Source organism: Haliotis asinina, chromosome 16, assembly GCF_037392515.1.
Source record: "Haliotis asinina isolate JCU_RB_2024 chromosome 16, JCU_Hal_asi_v2, whole genome shotgun sequence".
NCBI lineage: Eukaryota > Metazoa > Mollusca > Gastropoda > Lepetellida > Haliotidae > Haliotis > Haliotis asinina.
Genome location: NC_090295.1, coordinates 12,220,284 through 12,244,964, shown reverse-complemented (window position 1 = coordinate 12,244,964; position 24,681 = coordinate 12,220,284). Strand labels below are relative to the sequence as shown.

The following is a 24,681-nucleotide window of genomic DNA, read 5'->3' as shown; positions in this document are numbered from 1 at the left end:
ACCTGCGTGACCTCATTTCGCGGACGTCAATGACCGTGTACCCCCCGTGGGAATCGGTATGACACATCACACCATCACATCACGCCATTCATTTGGACCAAACACCGTACAGTCTGGAACTCACTCAGGCTCTCCAATGACCTAATTAAACACCTGGCTCACACCCGCGTGGGAACCGGTATGACACATCACGCCATGGCATCACCCCCATTGATTTGGACCAATCAGCAAGTATCAATACTTACTGGTTTACAAACCAGTTTCATCCGGTTTTCATTTGAACTCCGCTGACACTAATCACTTGACTTGTCTTTATACCACGTTTGCATGTTTCCATACTCAGTCACCTTTTCTGTCGCATATCTCGAAGTGCATGACGTTGAGACATGGTGCACTCTCTGCCTGCAGTCGAGCTAGCTCACTCAGCCAAGGTGTCAAATGCATAGGCGCTCGACACTGGTACATATTTGGAAGTATGACCTAAATATATGAGATATAGAAAGGTGTGACACTAACAATGGCGGCCCGGCTCGCCTCGGCTCGTTTTCGGTCTGGGATACGCTTCTGAAGCTTTGATCGTTGAAAATAACTGCACAATTTATACTCCGTTGACCTATGTAAAGTACCTTGCGTATCACTTACCCGCTGATTCTATTTCCATTTGAAGCTTTGAATAGTTTTACCGTCCATTCTCGTACGAAGTCAGGACATATGCCCGGAAGTAAACAAATCTCAGGTTACGAACCAGCACCGAGTAGCAGACCGAGTCTCTGATTGGATTGCGTTTTCTTATTATTCCAACCCCTTTTCACATGCATCTATAATATCCAATCAGGGACTCGCTCCACTATTTGGTGCGGGTCTGTAGCTTGAGATTTGTTTTCTTCCGAGCATATGTCCTGACTTCGAACGAGAATGGACGGTAAAACCTCTCTTCGTGTACAGCGTTTCTCATCCAGTACATCTCTATTCAGCTCACGTGTACGTGAAAACATTTGCCGAACACCTTGCTCTTCGAGATCAGCCATCTTACTTTTCCTGTTGTTGACACTGCTTAATGATTGATCATCATCATAATCATCCTGTTCCATTTCAGGACATTGCTTGTCGTGTAATGTCGTTGTAAGTTATGGTTACTGCTAAACACTTAGTCACATTCTGACAGAGGAAGTGGTCTCTTCACATCAGAGTTGTCTTCCTCCCATTTCTTTTTAACTTGGGGTATTCCAGGAGGGCCCCCATTGGACTTTTGGGGACACCAGTTTCGCCTGTGTTTTTGCAAATCAGAAGGATCTTGAAACATGAGTCCGCAGTCATCACAAGATGGCATGGCTGAGAGCTGTTCTTCACACGTCTGCTCACGATGAACGTCGAACTCTGAGTGAATCGTCCTAGCTTGGAAGTTTCCTCTTAAACTGAACGCATTAGGACAAAGTCGCAAATGGGGAGATGTTTGGGGTTTTAGATCAACCAGCAACTGTCCATACGGGTTCTGAGTTGCCCTTTGAAACTGGTCCATGAAATATTTATAGTTTCCTGGATACATCTGTCTCGCCAAAGTCATGGGTCGTCGATCAATAAGATTATTGAACAGAAGTAGATATTGACAGTTCCTTCGTGGTGTGGGATCCTTACTGTAATACAAGTTTTGGTTCAAGGCAATTACTGAGAGATTGCGATTATGACTTCCTTCCGTAAACAGATCTGTAATGCGTGGATCTTTGCTGACTGTGGAAATTGTGTCATCAAGCACAACGACATTCACCACCTGGGGGTCCAGAAACGCATCCTTTTCCAGGTCAGAAAAAATGCCTTGATGGAATTCGACGTAGGGATAAACACAGGTTTGAATGGCGTTATACAAGGGTTGCCATTGTTTGTAGAACCATATAATACGTTCAGGAAGCTGCTTCACTAAGTAGGTTTTTCCACGGGAGGTCTGCCCAGAGACACTCATGGTAAATGGGTGTCGCAACCTTAATTCATCACCCACATAGAGCTGCTGCTGCTCTTGCTGCTGATGCTGCTGCTGCTTTGGATCATCTCCTGAATGTTTTGTTCGAGTATGACGGGACAAGTCATGAGACCAAACATATTGTTTGGAGCATACTGGACAGGAATACATGTTCACACGGCAACAGTCCTACTACAAATGACACATTTGGCCTTTTGTCTCTACATAAAAATCTGTTTTCATTCGTTTTGTGGGCACTGCTTCCATGGTGTTTTCTCTATGGACGACATTCCTTCAACTTGGCTTTTGGCTGTTGAACGACTTGTTGGGTGGAAGACGTGAGAGCAAACGTATCTGTAGAACTGGGTAGGTCCATCTTGACCCCTTGTTTCTCGTAATAGATCACATAATCGTCTACATTCGTAAAGGGATTGGGATAGCCCTTGGTCTGCAAGTAGTAATATCTTTTCCATATCTTAGGATCATCTAGATAGGGTCTCCAGTATCTCCTGTTCATTTTCTTGTTGCAGTTGAATACTAGCAGTTGTAGATGAAGTGTTACTATTACAGGTCCATGGCTAAATGAAGCTAGATTGCCCTCGTAGCCCTTTATAGAGAACTCCCCTCATGTTCAAAAAGGAGCAGAGCGTGGTTTCGATCCACGGTCCTCTGGGTCTATCTCTTAAACATGTAAATCCATATGACTACCCCAGTAGGCCATCTCTTTCTGAGGTACCAGGGCCAAGTACGGACAGTTTGGAGACCACTTTTCATGCTCGACCCAGGGATCATCATCGACTTCCCAGTTCTTGAAAATGACACCACATTGGAAACACTTAAAAATCTGTTTTCATGAAACCGTTTGCACCACTTCATTCAGAATGAGGTCGGAGAATGATCGTTCTGAAACAAAAGAATGAAAAATACAACATGAGTCAGTGACTCTACGACCGACTTCGCGGACTCCATGCTTAGGGGGTCTAAGAGAGGTCTTTTAGTCTTAAGACTTCTAGGCGCCCTCTACACAGGCCAGAGTGTGACTCAGTAAGTAAATCGTACTTACGGGGAGCTAGGAGGGGAGTCCCTTTTCCTGATGGGTGTCCCCTCTTCCTCCCTGGTTGGGGTTCCAGTGTCGACCACCTCTTCTATTCTCTGTATCGCTTGCACGAGGCCAGAATAATTCTTCCTCAGATGATCAAGGGCTTCCATCTTCAAGAGGGAGAGAGAGAGACCTGGATGTGATGTGTATTCAGGAATGAAACTGGTGCATGATCAGAAATGAAAGGGGTTTTTATGTAGGTAAGACATGAAACCGGTTGATCTGTCTGTATGGTTGCTATGCTTCTTACCTAAAAATACACCCATGACTGTGAGGACCGCTCAAGGTTGTGGTGAAAAATAAGGTAACCGTTAGTATTTTCCAAGGCCATTGACGAAATAAGGTCACGCAGGTGTTTGATGACGTCATTTTTTGGACTATTCGAGCCCCTATACAACAAACACATGACACTCGTCTTGCATGTCATGTGGACAAAAGGACATTTCATTTTTCTATCAATAATTTTCCCCATTGTTATCGATACTCTGTGAACGTTTCTCAATCACCAACACGGCATATGGCACATTAATATTAACATACAATAATCATGACACTGTCTGACAGCAAGGGTATTTATAGTATACTCTTATAAGTTTCAAGCTTATTTCATTCAGTAATAACATAATAAATACATTTGGCAACATTAAAGGTAACTTCTTCATGTTCACTTTTGAGCATTCTGACAAATTTAATTTAAGCATATCTACATTTTTAGGAGAATGGAAGATAAATAACGTTGGCGTATTTCCTGACACTTCCTGACAATATATATCTCTAGCCCTCCGCGTAAATCCTCTCAGAAAAGCATCGCCATTGGGAACACATTGAGCAACCCACTCATAACCAAAACCGAATCTAAATAGGGCATCTCTCAACAAACTTAGCCAGTTTTCAATATTATGATTTACATTCGAACTATCAAATAATGATTTATATATCAGGACAATACATCTATTTGGGTTACTTCTAATCCAATATTTGATAATGCGTACTAGCCTTAAAACTTTCGGAGGATATGTACCCAGCTCTCCATACAGAAATGCTGTATGAGTGAGGTGATATTTTCACATAGAAAATATGTTTCATAAATTTTAAATGTACCCTTTCAATAGCATCTGCTTCCACAAAACCCCAAACCTCACAACCGTAAGAAAGAATTGAGCAAACAACTGACTGAAATATCTGGTATTGTACATCAGGAGTTATGTATGCATTCATATTACATAGTTTATATAACGAACCAACTGCCTTTCGACCTTTCGACCATGTCGTTAGCAAATAACAAGAGGACCATGTCGTCAGCAAATAACAAGAGGACCATGTCGTCAGCAAATAACAAGAGGACCATGTTGTCGTCAGCAAATAACAAGAGGACCATGTTGCCAGCAAATAACAAGAGGACCATGTCGCCAGCAAATAACAAGAGGACCATGTCGTCACCAAGTAACAAGAGGACCATGTCGTCAGCAAATAACAAGAGGACCATGTTGTCAGCAAATAACAAGAGGAACATGTCGTCACCAAATAACAAGAGGACCATGTTGTCGTCAGCAAATGACAAGAGGACCATGTCGTCACCAAATAACAAGAAGACCATGTCGCCAGCAAATAACAAGAGGACCATGTCGTCAGCAAATGACAAGAGGACCATATCGCCAGCAAATGACAAGAGGACTATGGCGCCAGCAAATAACAAGAGGACCATGTCGTCAGCAAATGACAAGAGGACCATGTCGTCAGCAAATGACAAGAGGACCATATCGCCAGCAAATGACAAGAGGACCATGTCGTCAGCAAATGACAAGAGGACCATATCGCCAGCAAATGACAAGAGGACTATGGCGCCAGCAAATAACAAGAGGACCATGTCGTCAGCAAATGACAAGAGGACCATGTCGTCAGCAAATGACAAGAGGACCATGTCGTCAGCAAATGACAAGAGGACCATATCGCCAGCAAATGACATGAGGGCCATGTCGTCAGCAAATAACAAGAGGACCATGTCGTCAGCAAATAACAAGAGGACCATGTCGTCACCAAATAACAAGAGGACCATGTCGCCAGCAAATAACAAGAGGACCATGTCGTCAGCAAATGACAAGAGGACCATATCGCCAGCAAATACCAAGAAGACCATGTCGTCAGCAAATAACAAGAGGACCATGTCGTCACCAAATGACAAGAGGACCAAGCACACGTAAGAGATAACAACACCCAACGCCCATAATTCATCTACTACATCATTAAGAAATAATGAAAACAATACTGGCGACAAATTTTTACCCTGTCTAACACCAATTGACGACGCAAAAAGCTTGAATAAACATCAGCCGTTAGCTTTACACGGGACTTGACTTCTTTGTACATACTTTGGACTAAGTTCAAAAATTTCGAACTAACTCCAAGTTTAAATAACTCGTACCAGTGTGCATGTCGATTTACATAATCAAAAGCTATCCGATGATCAACGAAAGCACAAGATAAGTTAACTTTGTTCTTAACTGCAATATTGATCAGCCCATGTAAACCAAACATACAATGAACTGTGTTATAATTTTCCCTAATACCAGCCTGTTCCTCAGTTATCAAACTTTTCACACCAAAAAGTGAGTCTGGAATTCAAAATAGAAGTAAACAGCTTACTGAAATATGAGAAAAAAGTCACACACCGTATCCAGTCCCTGCCATCAAAACACCTGTTGTTTGCAAAAACACATAGAGAACAGATGTATGTTTGTATTAACTGAACAAATACCTCATACAGCTGATTACTGTGTACATTAATGCCAGACAAACTTAACAGGTAAACTAAAACATATACTTATGTTTGTTGTTGGTTCGGCGTTCCTAACACACGTGGTGTGGTATTATCACAGGCAGGAGCCATAGAGCCATTGACAGGAGTGACGTGTAGACTATACATGTTTTTATATACTAGAGTCATTTCCATACAATATCTGTGTACGGAAACCGCGTACACATTCACAAATGGAGATCCACTGTAATTTAATGGTCGCATGCAACGTAAAACATAACTTTGCAGATTCTGATACCTATGGATATGCACTTACCGAAACAAATCATCAAAAATGCCAATTCAACCTATAAAGCTAAAAAAACGCGATGAAAAACAGCCCGCGAAATCGGAGTTCAAACGATTCGCTAAAACGTGGTTTCAGCACCTTTGTTGCGCTGTGCTCTTAACGCATGCGCAGCGAATATGTTCGCTGAGCTCGAAACAGTATGCCTGCCCGGAGTATGAGGTCGTGAGCCGTAGTATAATCTTTGTTGTGTACATCAACAAGTAAATGATCTATTGGTTACCTAAAAACTAAACATGTTGATTGTGATAAGCAGACTCAGTCACAAAGAAAACTCAATGTCTGGTTTATTGACACTTATATGTCTGCCTGCCTGTTAGTGGCAATATGCCATGCATATCTTCAACCACTGACCATATGCAGTTAACGCCTATCTCGCTTATACGCCATAAACAAAGAGCCGGCTAAGCGGTAGCAATTGAAAAGGCTTCGCTTCACTTGAGTGCACACCTACCGGCTCTGACTGGGTTCGGTACCGCGGCTGCTGCAATTCGAGGGAGGTAAACCCAAGTACAAAATACGGCACTCTTGATTTGCGATTTGCGATTACAGGTTTATAATTTTGTTTATTTGTTTGTTTTTTCTTAATCAGCAATACATTTTATATTTCATGAATAAGTGATACCTATGTTTTAACTATATTTTTGGTTCCATGTGACCTTTAAGTGAATGTGTATTAGAATTTCAAAAGTTACATAAGTATGTATGCAGAAAACTATTTTTCGCATGTTTAATTTTAATCTAAGGTCCACTTTCTCCTGTTTCTTGGCGCAGGTTGACTCACTTACATACCTTGAACCTTTTAATATCGTACTTCTTGTTAAACGGGGAGATCAGTAATAATGCAACTGTATCATAACGGTCTGTGAAAATTCGAGCGTGGACCAGAAAATCCAGTGACTGTCGCTGACAGTATCGACCTACACATTAGGGAAACGACGCCATGCTACAGCCAAGTCGACGAGTCTTACCACCCTATCCCATTAGTCGATATGATATCGTTTTTTAAATATAATATTTAATTGAGTATATTTGAGATAGAACGTCCGCCGTAGGAGATGATATGTCCTATGTAGGACCTAATAACTCCTACGAAGGAGATATAAGCTACGAAGGAGATACTATGTCCTACGTCCATTTTAAGCCCTTCATATGAGATAGTGAGACCAACACATTTATTTCACCATGGCCCTACCACGTTTACACAGTCGTGGACTTGTGGACTCTCAGCTGTACCGAAGTTGATCGATTAAACTACGACAGGTAGTCTAGTGGTTAAAGTGTTCGTTCGTCACGCCTAAGTACGGGGCTCTATTCCCGTCGCTAAAAGCGGCGTAAAGTCATACTCAGTCAATCAGCACAGCCATTCACGCTATGACATAGCTATTACACAGTGTAGATAAAAAGAAAACAAAATATTTTTGTTATTTTTTAATGAGAATATAAAATCTGATGATTTCTTTCTTTGGTACATACAACCTGTTCGATGGTCTCAAATGTCAATTTCATAAAAATGAGAAACGAATACTCAGACAAATGTATCTTACATATTTAACAAACGGATATTTGGTACATGAAATGTAGGTACTGCAAAGTTCAGGCTGATTCGAAAATGATATGAATATATCCACCTGGCCTGATCGATTTCCATCACAATAATCACAATAATCATAATAATCATAATCACAGTGTTGACCTGTCTGAGAGATGTCTGTACAAATTTGCCGAAATCTTTCGACCAATACAGATTGCTAGGGGGATTGATATTAACCCGGAATATTAAACAATATTGTTAGCATCATCATTTAACAGTTTGTATTATTTCCAGAGTTATTATTACAGAAATTGCGTAATAGTTACACACACACACGTTGCATGTAGTGACTATATGTACTGGTTTTGTTCGCATGAATTAATGCAGCAAACAGTTGGTATATTAACATCAGCATCTTCAAATGTTTACATAATTGTGTCTACTTAATATACAAGAACTAGTTTCCTACACTGTCAAAGGAAAATTATAGTTTACTTCACCTCTAAAACACTCACGTACTGTACCGTACACACGGTGTGAACAGTTTCCCGTGTACCATGTGATGACTTGTCGAAATAGATGGTCAAATCTGCAAATATTACAAACAAATATTGGATTTCATTCGATTGGTCGTGACGTCACACAGCGTTCCAGGGATCACTATATAATGCTCGACTTTGCCAGGAGCGGTGAAAGGAGGAGAGAACTTTTCAAAATGATGTCAGGTATTGTTCTCGCAGTGGCTGTTCTGGTAGGCACATCCAGTGCATGCAGTAAGTGACCTCAACTTTCTTTCTTTCATCTTTTTTCTTTAATGCCGCACTAAGCAATATTCCAGCAATATACGATCTGTAATAATCAAGTCTTAACCAGGTATTCCAGTGAACAACAACATGAGCATCGATCTACGGAAAAGGGATACGGTGGCATATGTCAACAAGTCAGCAAGTCTGATCACCCGATCCCGTTAGCCGCCTCTTCCGACAACCCTAGGTTATTGAAGACCAGTTTTAACCTGGATTTCCACGAGCAGCGACCTCTTGTTTGTGTGAAGGTTGGGTTGCGAACTGGTGCAGGTTTCACGACATACTTGTAACGGTCAAAGGGACGGGGACCAGCCAAATGGCGACAGAGTAGAACGACGACAGAGAAATGGGCGATAACGACAGCAAATTTTGCTGTAATGGTATTTTTCAAGATGTAAATGATAACTAAAATTTGTTTGTGCACATGATGCATGTAGTCGCTTCAGTTTATTGTTGAGATTTCAGATTTCTTTCAGTTATTTCACAAACATGCATTGTCCTCTATACACAAATATTAAAAATAAACAATAAACACATCCGATTTTGAACACTTCACTCGACTGGACAGAGGATATGTGCACATGTTGTCAGGAGAGACATCAGTCTCTGGCTCTATGTAGCTTTCCTCCTGAGTCGGAATGCCAGAACACCGTCCTGCACCAGTCAGGTCTAAAGCTTCACCATGTCGGTCTCTGTCTTCAAAACGTCCAATGTCTGCGGTGGACAAGGAATGGCAACGCCATGATGTTCACTCATCATGATCAAGCTGTGGACACTCCCATGTCTCCTGTAGGCAACCTGGAAAGAGGGAGTATTCATGTATGTGTAGCTCTAATCATTTGAATATAGATGTGAGCGATAAGGTTAATGTTCAGTATGCATACCTGCAACCCCAGGAGCAGGCATTTCCTCCTCATAGCTTGGGTGAGGTGAAGCAAACAGCCAGGGATGCGGACATGCTCATCCTGCGGTCCATCACAATAGTTGTCAAGCTTGGTTGATCGGGGAGGAGCCACAAAATGCGACGAAAGACGATCCTATAATCAACAGTCTTATGACGTGACATCGCGGCAAATGCTAGCGGTGCCATCGTCGGGTTCTTTCCCGCTCGGACAACGCCGTGGATGGAGAGAAGTTGTAGGAAAGGATCCCTCGTCACCTTGAAGGTTCCATCTATGTACCACTGCTTAGCTCTAGCCAGCTGCCGAAGTTGCTTATCTGTGGCAAAAATTAGATGCCTCTCCTTGCGGTGCTGGGTGTCATGGCGGAAGAAACCTTGGGCAGGAATTCTTCTTTAAGCTGAAAAACGTCAGAAAACGAAATAAATATTTCAATTTATTATTATGTTTTACAGATTAGGATAGAATGCAGCAGAGAGGGTTCGGGTGATTATTATTATTATTGCTATTCGATTGATATTGCTTTTTTCAGTGGCATTAGTTTTGTAGTTGTAGCTGTACAACCTCAAATTCTAGGTCACGTGGCTCCTTTGGTCGCAGTTGCTGTTGTCCATCCGGATTAGGGTAGACTGTTTAACTGGGTTGAGAAGGATCAAGGAACTTGTGTTGAGATCTCTCAGCAATAATTCAGGCTGGTTCATACTTGCTGAAGGTTGTTGTTTATTCACGACGAGTTCATCATGTCCTTTTCTGTGGTCGTGCCATTCTGTCATTGATAATCACTGCAAAGTACCATTTCTGTACATACACGGTTTTTGCAATTTTCAAAACTAATATATTACCCGACTGTAAAAAACACCATCAAAAGTTGACATGTAGATGTTAAAAAGCCATTTTAACCGTAATTATGTTAGGAGTATCGTAATTTCCATTTGAGTATTTATCTGCAGTAGATCTTTATTAAGTTCATATCTAAAGTATTCTGTCGCTGTTCTGACCAATATTTGTCGTCGTTTGCGGCACTCGTTGTTGTCGCTGTGTTACCGCCATAGCTGGCATCCATACTGACCAGTTATAATTACTCTTGGCACTCTCTCTCTCTCTCTCTCTCTCTCTCTCTCTGGCAAGGGAAAGCACTGCTCTAACAGAGGTACTGTCACTTATTTTCTTATTCAAAACACTGTCGCCGCAAATCGATGACATGGTTTAGGGACGCAGATTGGGAAATCGAAACAATCCAATTGTACGTTGCTCCAAATGACATTATGTATGAATATAGTAATTTTGTATTCTCGTGTTCGTGTTGTTTCGAGTGACGAATTTAATGGAATTGTTAATACCCTTCTCTAGACCAAACAAATAACCTTATCTGGAAGAAGTGAAGAACCCTATCTGGACCAAGTAAAGAACGTTGTCTGGACCAAGTAAAGAACGTTGTCTGGACCAAGCTAATAACCTTGTCTGGACCAAGCAAATAACATTATCTGGACCAAGTATAGAGCCTTATCTGGACCAAGTAAAGAACTTTGTCTGGATCAAGTAAAGAACATTGTCTGGACCAAGCAAATAGCTTTGTCTAAGCCAAGTAAATAACATTTTCTGGACCAACTAAATAACCATGTTTGGGCCAAGTCAGGGGACTTGATTAGCCAAACTGTTTGTAATGAATTTTCGTTTGTACAGTTGTTTAAAATGCGCTGATAAATGAATTTTCTCAAAACTGGACTTCCACTTTAAATAAAAACTCTCGAAAATGTGATGTATAGAGAATATAAATTCATATTTGAACCAGAAAGATACCTGCAAATTATATCAGAAAACAGGTGCGCTCTACTTACATCAAATTCAGATGCAATGTCTTGCCATTACGTTATAACGAAGGTAGGTGGGAATCAATCGAACCGGGTTTACGTCTATGTCCCATTGTAACACCGCTGCAGAGGACGAATATCATTTCACACTTGTATGCCACTTGTACTATGAACTCAGAATAACTTTTCACCCGGAAAAATTACCTTCTATCCATAGATTTGTAAGTCTCTTGTGTACATCTCAAGAGACTATAATCAAACGTGTACAGTATTATATTTACCATGCATATATTTAGAAACACTCTAGACTTCACCTGTATACTCTTGTCAACTATATATATGGTATATGTTGAATATGGGCTCTTGGCCTCGTTACAAATAAACTCCTTTGACTTTGACTGACAACGTGAGCATATTTCTACGCAAATGTGATGCCCTTGTATCTTTATGTGGGTAACATCACCATTGATCTACATGTCATTCGGTAGTGTTATACGTTCTTTACTTATCAGTTTAAATATTTACACAGTCCATGACCGCATCAGTCTTTTCAATTTCTTTTCAGTATATGATTGCAGCACTTTGTTAGGAGCCACACTCTGTCCTGAGTGTAGCACAACGACCGAAACGCCTGACACGACAGTAGCTCCTCTAGGTTGTATAGCCAACAACTACGACCGAGCCTGCTGCGACACTGGTCAGTACACGACGGGGGTGTTGTGGGCCGGAGAGGATTTTAAACAAAATTCACAGAACCTTCTGTAATACGCTGATTTACGGACGAATCAGATTTAATACTTGAATAATGAGGGAAGTTTTAAACCTCGATTTGCGAACCGTGTACTTTAAAAGTATTTTGAAAACGAGTTTCTACTCATGCTTTATAGACACTGCGTCATGGTAAAATTTGTGTGGATTGTTCAGTTTAAACTTTTTAGTTATTCCATAGCTCGTTAGCTAGGCATCAAATTCGTGCAGCAGTATATTTTTGTCTAGGTATGGGCAAGATGTTTAGGTCATTTGGTGCTATGTGAATCAACGCAGTGTGATTAAGTACTTCTGGACACATGTGTCTACTGCAGAGAAACCGTCTTCTGCAATTTGATGCTAATTAGGCTGTGAGTGAGTGAGTGAGTGAGTTGAGGTTTACGCCGCACTCAGCAATATTCCAGCTATATAGCGGCGGTCTGTAAATAATCGAGTCTCTTGTCGCCTCTTACGACAAGAATAGTCGCCTTTTATGACAAGCATGGTTTGCTGAAGACCTATTCTACCCCGGAATCAATTAAGCCAAGAAGTTGTAATGACCTCCTTATGGTATCTGAGGCACCGTTCACTTTGGGAAACTGCTAATTAAGAAATGATGTGCGGCGTAGAGGTTAAAGGTTAAACAAAAATGTCTGTTCTTCTGTCTTAATAAAAAACTAAACTAGTTATTTATTTCCTCTTGCAGATCCATCCACTTGCAATGTTGACTGTACGTGTGAGCTTCCAGACTCCCCATACTGTGCACTTTGTAAGTTTTGTTTGTTTGTTTCACGTCACACTCAGCCACAGTCCAGTGATTTACATGACGTATTTGGGGAAACCATCACTCGTCCACCTGATCCCTCTTGTTAGTCGCCTCTAATGACACGCATAGTGTGTGAATATGACTTTACGTCCCTCTTTGGTAGTATTCTAGCAACATCAAGACGATGAACACCAAATATGGTCCTTGTATATTGAACCCCTGTGGAAAATCGAACCTGGGTCTACGGCGAGACCGTCCTTGGTCCAGATTAGAAAGTAGGTGCGGCAATAGTGGGTTGGAACTCAGTGCTCATGTCGATGGTTCTTCCAAAATAAACATTTGAAATGAAATTACGCAAATGCCTTTATCAAGTGTGTCATAGTTTATACCTGAAATGGCTATTTGACATCTACTGGCATATATCAGATAGTTCATGTGGGACAAAAATACGCTCAAGATAGAGGTGAAGTGTTAGAAAATAAACATGAATTAAAAATCGAAAATTTATATCATTTTCTTTTGGAACTTTCAGTTGGATGTACCCTCTATGCCAATTTCTGTTCACAATGCTACGTACCACCCACTACTACAACTACTACAACCACGACGACAACACCATCGGTACCAGTCTTCTGTCTAGGGGGTGGAAGTGAGTGTTTTAGTGAAAATAATCCTCTCGCTCCGGGTCATGTGAGGTATGACATCATTCAGACAGCCTGCCTCGGTCTGATTCACTGATCCGGGTCATGTGAGGTATGACATCATTCAGACAACCTGCCTCGGTCTGATTCACTGATCCGGGTCATGTGAGGTATGACATCATTCAGACAACCTGCCTCGGTCTGATTCACTGATCCGGGTCATGTGAGGTATGACATCATTCAGACAACCTGCCTCGGTCTGATTCACTGATCCGGGTCATGTGAGGTATGACATCATTCAGACAACCTGCCTCGGTCTGATTCACTGATCCGGGTCATGTGAGGTATGACATCATTCAGACAACCTGCCTCGGTCTGATTCACTGATCCGGGTCATGTGAGGTATGACATCATTCAGACAACTTGCCTCGGTCTGATTCACTGATCCGGGTCATGTGTGCCCACTTTAAGATTAAAACCCGAAAACTGCTTCTCTTTGTCTGAATTGCCTCCTGAGGTCACACAAATATTTATACTTTGGGGTTGTCGTGTTTTGTCTCCCTGCGTTGTCCCAGGTTTCAGGGATTGGCCTATTTATGACCATTCTCATACCAGCACTGCGTTCTTTTAATAAACAAGATGTCAACGATCCAATATTTTTGTATATGTTATATATTTTACTATGAACAAAGAAATAATACTCAAACAAGGTTGAATACTCAGCTCAGATTTCCTGATTTTCAGTTTACTGTGCGTTTGATTTCTGTTGTCCTGCCCAAGCGTGTGCTCAAGATGATAACTGTTACGGTGAGTGTCTGTGTAGTACTTCTCCACAGGTATGATGCATTAGTGAGAATCTGCACGTGTTGTTTTACTTTTGGTTTTATAGTAACACCGAACAACTATATATAAAGTGAACAGATCTGTTCTTAGGAGTAAAAAACACATTTTGAATGACACTGTCTTCAGTTATGGGTAACACTATCAACCAGTTACAACGGGTAACGTTATCAACTAGTTACAACGTGTAACGTTATCAACCAGTTACAACGGGTAACGTTAACAATGGGTAACGTTATCAACCAGTTACAATGAGTAACATTATCAACCAGTTACAATGGGTAACGTTACCAACCAGTTACAATGGGTAACTTTAACAGCGGGTAACGTTATGAACCACTTTCAACGGGTAACGTTAACGATGGGTAATGTTATCAACTAGTTACAATGGGTAACGTTATCAACCAGTTACAACGGGTAACGTTATCAACCAGTTACAATGAGTAACGTTATCAACCACTTTCAACGGGTAACGTTAACAACGGGTAGCATATGGAAATAGCCATACCCGTTGAATAAACACCAAATCTCAGTCAGTATGAACATTTGTGATCGTTGAAATCAGAGGAAAATATTTTATGAAATATTTCCAGAATGATATGATTGATAATAACCAGCAGTTTCTAGCAGAAAGGGTATTTTCTAGTGTATGTTACGACGCACAATATGATTAAATGTTAGACATATGTAAAACCATAGCACAACTTGTTTTAATTGTTTGCTAAAACCCTTTAACAAACTAAAGTTAACTTGAAAGAAAATAAATCTAAAGAGTAACCAGGTGTTATATAGCGATTGACCGTTATTTTCTCAATAAACTTGAAACTTCAAACAAGAATTTCCAAATAGAATTCAAAGTTCATCTAAAGTAATAATAAATTCTTTAAACTGACATTTCTATATTAAAGACAACGTCAAGGGAAAATGCTATAGAAGCTATCAGATATATGATTGTAAAGTAATAAACATTTGCTGCAATTGCCAAACACAAACGGTGCAGCTTTTGCCATTTTCCGAGCACTGTAAATACCAACGTTGTACATAGAAAGTAAGGACATATCTCTAACAAACCTTTAGTAACGTTTGATTATACATGTTCGATTAATGCCAGTATAATCTAATTGTGTTTAGTGTTAGAACAAGTCTATAAGTGATCCTTCATAATTTATCACCAGGGTGGGGGTTGATGAGGATTTTCAGCTGGGTCATTCATTTTGTCCACAGAATATAGGGGGTGGGGGTGGGGGTCATCTGTTTTGCTTTTAATTTATTATTTTAAATGAGGGGTGGGTGGGGGGGGGGGTGGGGGGCGCAGTCATGTGTTTTGTACTTAGAATGCGTAGGGGGACTATTTGTTTTGTCCCAAGTATTGAAGGGGGGCTACCAGATTTATACAGAAGAAATATAAAAAATCCTCATCAGATAAGTTTCCTCTTTGATAAGGCACCACAAGCTATAGAAAACACGTTTCTACACTACAAATATAATCCCAGATGTTAATAGTAATTTCACGTTTCACATTACTGGTGTGCCACTTTTCATGGTTTGATAAGTTGTCACCTATTTTAAACACATTTTTTGCAATAAAATGGGTTTTGTCGGAGTCCGCCCTTCTTGCGACACATTTCTAGATTATCAATTTTCTTTTGCAAATTTGACACTGTCCCCAAATATTGCAACATTAACGGCAAACAGGAGAATGGAAAGTGCGTTAACAGCATAGTCAATAAATGCACTACTGTGGCCACTGTGCGCGGTATCTTAAACAAGTTCATTAATATACAGAATGAATAAAATAAGGGATAAAATAAGATGCAACCTTGTCTGACTCCCGTCGTAGAATGAATTACCTTGGACATTGTTTGCTTGCAACATTGGACAGCATATTTAACATCTGCGTACATATTACGAAGCAAAATGTTCATTTTACAGCGTAGGCCATTATAGGAGAACTGAATGAAGTTTGATTGGGTTCTTTTCTATCCACTCACTGTGCCGAAAGCTTTCTTGAAATCGACGAAAATACAATAAAATTTGTCGCGTTTCTTTCTGATATATTTATGTATTATAGAGTTGAGAATGCATATTTGGTCGGTTGTGCTATAATCGTCCCGAACTCCAGCCTGTGACTTGGATATCAGTTTCTGTGTGGTGACCCACATTTTAATGCGTGACTGTAGTATGGACATGAATACCTTACCAAGAATATCAAGAAGAGCGACAATAGTACATGACTCTTTCGGAGATTCTGCGGGAATACCGTCGGCACCAGGGGATAAACCGTTCTTAAGAGGTTTAATTGAATTCATAATTTCTTCGTCAGAGATCTCGGTACCTAATAGATCATCACAGTCTCTGCACTCGTCGCAGTTTTAACACCATGAGCGTCTTAGAACTCTCTGACATTTTTGTCAAATTGAGAATTTTCAGGTAATTGGGGATTTTGTAGATCCCTAAAATCATCAAACCATGAAACGGTTGATATGTTTGAAGGTGCATAGTTAGTATCATAATGCTTTTTTATTGATTTCAACAAGTGTTTACACGTAAAATACATCAGTCATTGTTATGAGGTAAACAAAAGATTAAGTTCGAAAATAGGAGACAGGAAAGGAAAACTACGTTGCTTACTTCTTATCAGATGATCTTATGGGTCAGATAGGTGAGTGAGTGAGTTTAGTTTTACGCTGAACTCAGCAATATTCCAGCTACATGGCGGCGGTCTGTAAATAATCGAGTCTGGACCAGACAATCCAGTCATCAACAACATGAACATCGATCTGCGCAATTGGGAGCCGATGGCATATGCCAACCAAGTCAGCAAGCCTGACCACCCGATCCTGTTAGTCACCTTTTATGGCAGGGTCAGATAGGGAATGTGTAAAGTCGTATATAGTCTTTTGAACGTCTTTTGAATACACCCTTAACTATATACTGTATATGATATGTATTTGATTGTATTTTCCCAACTTATCTATAGTTTAACAAGTTATTTCAACAAATGATGTACAATGTCTTCATGGGAGATTACTGGGGATTTTTTTTTTTTGTCTTTTGATGTTGTTTTCTTTACTTTGGACCGTATCGTAAACTGCCAACGAACTGGCGACAATGGACTTTCATTATAATTTGACTAATACCAGCAAATATTAGGTTAAACGACTACCTCACAGTAAAATTCAGCATATCTTCCCCATGATGCATGAAAAGATAACATACACCATCTATAGTGTTATTTTTAATGCAACGAATTATATACACCGTCACTGGTGATATGTAACTCTTAACTAAAATGTGATGTTTTACATATCGTAAGAATATTAATGTTTGTTTATGTATTGTGGAAATGGTAATGGTAAAATAACAAAGAATACCCAACGTACCTTTTGAGAAGAATTTCAATATGTTTGCACTTAACACCATGCATTTCCAAGAACATGTGCATGTCGAGTGAGATACCGATTGTAGAAACAGAGACGACAACTCCAGAGAAGGTAAAAGAACAGAGAATACCTGATGTATCTTTTGTGAAACATTTCAACATGTTTGCACTTACAACCATGCTCTTCCAAGTAAATGTGCATGCTGGGTGAGAATGAGTACAAGCGGAATTGTGGAAAATTCAGTTGTGTGCGTAGGTAGGAACGCTTTCCTAAAGCATGTCTGTGTTGTTGATGAGCTCAACGTAATGGACCAATTGCAGTACCAGATACGACAACAGAAGAGGTAACAACCACAGAGGAGGCAACGACAACCGAGGAGGCAACGACAACGGAGGAGGCAACGACAACGGAGGAGGCAACGACAACCGAGGAGGCAACGACCACTCAGGAGCCAGAGGAGCCCCCAACAACATCGGAGGAGCCAACTACGACAGTGGAATCAACGACAGTGGAGCCAACGACGACCGAGGAGCCCACTACGACAGAGCAGCCCACTACGACAGAGGAGCTCACTACGACAGTGGAGCCAACGACGACCGAGGAGCCGACTACGACAGTGGAACCAACGACAACCGAGGCGACAACAACAGCTGCCCCTCCCACAAGTATGTACATGTGAGCGAGTGAGTGAGTTGAACTTATTGTCGCATTAAACAATATTCCAGTCATATCCTGGCTGTAAGCTAATGCTGTAGGTAAGACCTAATGGCGGGTACAGCAAAGTACTGTGACTATGTGTCCGAGTCCACCAAGTTGTGAATGGGTACCTCATAAAAATGGAAAAGCCGCATTAAGTCGCAGGAGTTAGAGCCTAGTATGGAAAGCCTAGTAGGTTGCAAGAGTTCTTTCACAGGGAGTTGAGACTGAAACTACGATGTGCCGTTGTGATGGACATCCAACGATCGGTGTAAAAACAAAGCGCCCTTGAGCAGTTGAACTGGCGAACTGGATATCGGCGCAAAACAAATGTTTAACATAGTAAAATAAGACCTACATGATGAAGGTTTAGGATGTTTGCCATTATGGTGAAACCTACGAGAATGATTCTAGGTTTGCCGGCACCATAGCCCATCAGGGCGAACCGGATCCGAACCCACTATTATAGGTTTTTGACGAGCTATAAATACTGAGCACTGAGTCGTATATGTATCAGGCGACAATATACGTTCGACATTAATGCACTCCTTATAACTTCCTGTCATTGTTTTACAACAAACAGAAATACAGTGATAGTATTCTCTTCGTGACTATTCCAGGATGTGCCTACAATGACTTCTTGACAACAACCAGGATATTAGGTGGCTCTCAAGCAACATCATGCCAAGATGTACCAGGATTTGTTAGTATCAACGTTCTAGTTCCCAACAGTGATCCTCTGCCCATCTGTTCTGCTGCCTTAGTCTCCACCGACACCATCTTCACTTCCGACTTCTGTATTGCACAGCTGGCTGCAATCCCACAGTACGTGCAGTGACAGCAGCTAGAGTAGCATATTGTTACTGTTGAAATTAGATCCGTGAAGGTCAAGGTTAAGGTCAAGGTCAATCTTCAGTAACCCACTCTTATCGTAAGAGGCGACTGGTGGATCGTGTGTTCATTCTCGCTGACGTGGCTGACACGTCATCGTGTCCAAATAGCATACATCGACGATCATACTGTTGATCTTTCGATTGTCTGATACACCTTCGGTTATTTACAGACTGCCACCAGCTGTAGTATTATTGAGTGCGGCGTTCCTGGGTGAGTGTGTTTGTCCTACCACCCCTGTAAGAATTGAGGATGGGTTTGCGTCGTGATGTGGATTGTGTGTACTAGACGACAAGTGTCTAGTTACATAAAGTGCAACAGTTTTGTAAAATATAACAAGCAGTAGAAAAAGAACTCAGTTTGTGAAATCATTTCGTCATTTATTTCAGAGCATTCACTGTTGTTGTCAATGACTTTAACGGCAATCAGGTGGCCACCATCCCAGGAAGAACAGGAACTGGTGAGAAATTGTGTATGCTAGCGTTAACAGTCGACACCCCTGTCTACCCTCACCCTGCAGTGCCGAAAACCTTTATCAAGCAGAGGGTGATATACGGTCCCGAGTACCATTTGCTTGTGTAATTCTCCTGCAACGCCCAGTTGTTCCTGTGAACTAGCTTGTAAAGTTATAAATGGCTTGCAGAATTGTTTCATACAGTTTACAGTGACGTAGATAACTGTTGGACTGACACGAAGACTGGGTTAGAATTGGTCTTCAGCAACCCATGCCTGTAATGCGAGGAGACCAATGGGATTGGCTCGGTGATTTGGATGCTCACTATCTAAATCACTGTATTGTTCTGATTTAGGCTCGATAACTTTGGCCCCGCCGCTATACAGCTGGAATAGTGCAGAGTACGCCCGAAAGATATCTGTTTCAACGTATTCTACCACTGTTTCCCAGTCTACCATCATTCATTATAAAATCGCACAAGGAGCATCGCCTACAAAAGGTGAAACCATTTCCGGTCTAATCAAAAGCCCTGACATGTATGATTTTCCTTCAGATGGTCTGCTTACTCTTGACGCTTCCGTGACCTTTGACGGAGCCAGTTGCCTTTTGCCTGCTTGTATTGCTGACGACACCATGGAGATTGACCAGACATCCTGCACAATGTTCGGCGCTGGAGTTATTGATGGTTCGTCTTATCCAGTCGTCCATTTTGATAAATGGTTTGGTCACATTCTCAAAACGATAAAATGACTATAGTTTAACTTTTACAGAGGAGAAGCCAAGAGTGAGTGAATGTGATTTTACGCTGCATATTCCAACATTCTACCATGACTCCAGTAAATACTGGATTGTGATTGGTTAATCAAACTCATTCAGAGGTATATAATCACGTTATATACCTCTGATGTTATGTATTTGTTTAAAATCTGAATAAAACGGTTTTGTTGAATGGAGATAAACGTATTGTGTTGGAAAATTAGACGTATATAACGAAATTATAATAGCTCTAAATTTTGTATTCAAAACCTCACGCTAATCAGTCTAAGTAAAGTTCGTGTCAGTGTATTTCGTTACACTCCACCACTGAGTCTAACAAAACCTAATAGAAGGTCGCGGCAGGTAACCTTTGAGCTACCAATCACAGTCCAATCAATTGCGAGACGATTAAATAGATTTAACCAATCAGAAAACGGCTACTATTTACGGATCGGAGGGACTTTCAAAATATTCAGGTCACCGACACAGATCTCTCCACAAACGAATATCAGCATATAACACAGTTATTTGACCTGCAGTATATACGCTTTGGGGTTTCTATTGACATGGTTACCATTAGCTAATATTTCCGCAAGACAACATCCTTGAATATTGTCAAAAACACTATTTCCAGTGGTTGTTTACTCACCGTTGTCATTGCTGTACGTACGCCGTGTGCATCACTCGGAAGCGATCGTACGCTAAATAACATTCAGAATCGTTCAGGTACGAACCTTTTCGAGATAAAAAGTTCAAAAGGTGTGTGAGAATGTGCACTTTCGCGATTTGGTAAGCTGTGTTCTGATTGGTCAATCTCAAAGGTTACCTGACGCGACCTCCCATAAGGTTTTGTTCGACTCAGTTGTGGAGTGTAACGAAAAGTACTCAGGATAAGTTTACTTAGACTGGTTTTAAATCAAATTTAGAGTTATTATAATTTCGTTTCATACCTCTGATTTTCCAACACAGTATGTTTATCTCCTGATTATGACGATGGGGGACACAAGAAAAAGGGCTTCATGCATGAGGGAAATTGAACACAGGCCTTCGGCGTGACGAGCGAACAGTTTAGCAACCCAACCACCGACAAGTAAAGAAACCAGCAATTGCAGAAAACTTACATAAAAACCCGATTTTCTAACAGACAAATTATATGCGATTATTAACAGGTTTGCAGTGACCCATGCGAGGACCTGCCTGGGTATTTACCCCCCAAAAAAGTTTTAATTGTCCCTAAAATGTAAGAAGAATCTTTGGAGGGAGATTACGAGATTATTGTCAAAAAATGAATCCATCAGCAGATACTTGGGTTGGGTTCTTTACAAAGTAATTTAATTAAAACTATATCTGACTTAAAAGCCCAGTCCCTTGTACTGTTGTTTGTGTTGTTTAAATGAATACACCAACTGAGTGAAGTGAGTGAGCTTTGATAACATCATGCTAAAAGTAGTCTAATGGCGGGTATGACGGAAATTAGACTAACGCTTTGTCTCTGATTACAGGTAATACTTATTTGATTTGGTCCTCTTTACTCCTTGCGGAGCATATGGCCTCAAAAGATTTCTGTAAAGGTGTATATTTCACGCGAATGCGTTGCTAGCCCATTCCAGAACCCGCATCCTCGAGGACCCTCTGGCCTCTGCCCTCTAGACATATTGCAGGTGAATCTGCCAGGGGTGCTTGTTCTCCGTGGGTCGCAAAGGCATGCAATCTTTCCCAGAGCCTGTCTCACTGTCAACGAGCCCAGCCTAGCCCTCTCTGCAATGCAAAAGCCCTAAATGAAGTAAATCTAGGTTTTTATCAGGTAACTGACTGTAGGGGTCGGAGCAACATCTGGATCTGCCAACCCCGCTAGGCTCCTTTTCAGTTTAAATAGGTTTATTTGTTGCTATCAAAATTATATTAATTAACAAATAAGCCAATTTAAATTGACGTGCTTCATGTAGGGCTTAAGCTTTGCAGGGGGGTGGGGAGGGGTGGGGGTGATAGACAGTTGGCAAAATGGTGTACGTAGCACATATGTCTTCCGCCTATGTTGTTACGATATTTTCTTCTGTTATGATCTTACTCCTCTTATGAATAGTGTTTGTTATCGATATTGTGTTGATCAATGTTACCGATGACTGACATCATCGATTCATCCAGGGATACGATGTTTTGCAATCGACCATAATGTAACCTCTTTTATCCAGCAGCAATTGCTTTAGACTAGTTTCTACCCGGAATGCCCTGAATCCTTTTAACAATTCGTAGTCCAGTCAAATTGTGACACAACCTCAAAGTAACTGGAACAGAAATGATTTGAGAGTATTCAACATGTGGAAGAAGATTTGATGGAAAATATCAAAATGTCAAGAAATTGCTACATTTGGTATCATTTTGTAGGAAAATGTATCTCAAATCTAACTATGTAATGCAAATAGCAAATCACCACGGAATTTGTTTGACAAGTGGCGCCCCCTTCTGTAAAAAATAATATGTCAATAAAAGTTCTCTTAAAAGTAAATTGTTTACATTTATTATTCAGTCTGTGTTTTATACAGATATTTCAGTATTGATATGAAATAAAGCAGGAAAATCTATTTCCAAGGCAATATGTAGGATTGGACACATTAATTAACTTCTTTATAAAAAAAAATCGGAATTGAAGAAATTATTTATTGATCAATGAAAATAAGATTGTGATAATAGCAAGACTTTATTACAAAATTAATTTTATGAAATAAATTCACACTAGATTAATATTCAAAAATGCAAAAAAGTATGTTACCTGAGGATATCAATATTATCTCCAATTAAAACGGCATACCCAAACTAAATCTGATCAGAGAAGATCAGTCTTCTTCAGGTTTTATTCTGATGAAACTTCCAAGGTTTTATTTTGTGAAAGAATCCCTTTTCATTAAATTTTCTGATTTTTGGAACCGTTTCTTCAAACCTTATTCAAGGGAGATAAACGATAGCAGAAGTATGATTAGAGGCAGGACAAAGGGAGATAGTTGCGTAACATACACAAACAGATGAGTGCCCCTAGTGTCACATCACCTCGTATACGGTATGCACACCGACAGAGGTATTAAACCTCTTTAAGTTATTGATGAGTACTGCAAAGTACTACTTGTTGGGGAAATCTATCCTGCTCCAATAGACGACTTTAACAGAGCATTTACTTAATGTACTCTCATAACTGATATTAATCAGAGTCAATAATCTTTGTTACAGAAGGAGCATCTACCTTCCAAGGAATCCAATCAGCTCCCATCTCAATCACGGGAACCTGTGCTGGCAACACCAACATGTGCAGCGACTCTACAACAGCTCAAACATGTATTGTACGTGACACCAGACCGTCATATGTCGACCTCTGTCCTCTTCGAATGTCCCCGCCCAAGGCCCTCAACTCTACACCCCCTACCCCTACGCTCTCCACCCCTGCATTATCCGCCCCTGCACTCATCACTCTCTCCGCCCCACGCTCTTCACCCCTACTCTCTCTCCGCCCTGCGCTCCGGAAACCCCGCACAGTCCAACCCCGCGCTACCCACCTCCAAGAGTCCCCCAACCAACACTACGCTGTCCAGCCCCTACTCTCCCCGCCCTAAACTCTCCACCCCTAACCAAGCCTACAGTATATTAAAATAAGGGGTAGCTGTAAAGATGGTCAGCTGACTCGTTCAACCTAAACACATAAACATCATTTGTTTCAGGGTGATGCAGGAGGCCCACTGATATGTCCTGACCAGACAGGTCAGCTGATTACAGCGGCACTTGTGGCCAATATGACCGCAGTGTGTTCCGGCCCGCCAGAGTTCGTCAGTCTCTTGCCTGATGCATTCGACTCCTCTGTGCTCCCAGCTTATTAAATACACTCAATGTCACTTCTTTCTTGTCATTTTCATCCCGGCTGGAGTCAGTGAGTTTGGCTTTACGCTGCTTTTAGCAATATTCCCACAATATTACAGAGAAAATCACCGAAAAAGGGCTTCACATACTGTATCCATGTGAAAAACCGAACCCTAGCGAACGCTTTAACCACCGAGCTACCCCTCCGACTTTTGCTCCATCTAGATGCTCACTACAAATATAAAGACAGTCGATATTAGATCATTAATGATTATTGCGAAATAATTAATATGAACAAAATGAACGATGCATTGAAACAATGGAGAAAATGACTGCAAAATGCTAATATTCAGATTTGGCAAATCACATCCGTCATAATGCACCGTGTAGATCTGCATTGATGGGATTTTAGGTCCAGAAATGAAGAGCACAACTACTTTCATTCACGGCTGGAAAACAT

The 24,681-nt window shown here is 40.9% G+C and overlaps 2 protein-coding genes across 2 annotated transcripts; both read left to right on the top strand.

Annotated features, from left to right (window-relative positions):
- The first annotated feature begins 4,318 nt into the window (after positions 1-4,318).
- On the top strand, positions 4,319-5,254 carry LOC137267620 (micronuclear linker histone polyprotein-like). The gene has a single exon (XM_067802106.1). It carries the CDS (start codon positions 4,319-4,321, stop codon positions 5,252-5,254), a length of 936 nt encoding a protein of 311 aa, XP_067658207.1.
- A 3,149-nt stretch (positions 5,255-8,403) lies between these two features.
- LOC137267862 (uncharacterized) lies at positions 8,404-24,241 on the top strand. Its single transcript, XM_067802299.1, has 11 exons — positions 8,404-8,461; positions 11,770-11,901; positions 12,658-12,720; positions 13,250-13,366; positions 14,103-14,165; positions 17,902-18,246; positions 18,898-19,102; positions 19,558-19,628; positions 20,176-20,307; positions 23,601-23,710; positions 24,086-24,241. Exons 1-11 carry the CDS (start codon positions 8,404-8,406, stop codon positions 24,239-24,241), a joined length of 1,452 nt encoding a protein of 483 aa, XP_067658400.1.
- The last annotated feature ends 440 nt before the right edge of the window (positions 24,242-24,681 follow it).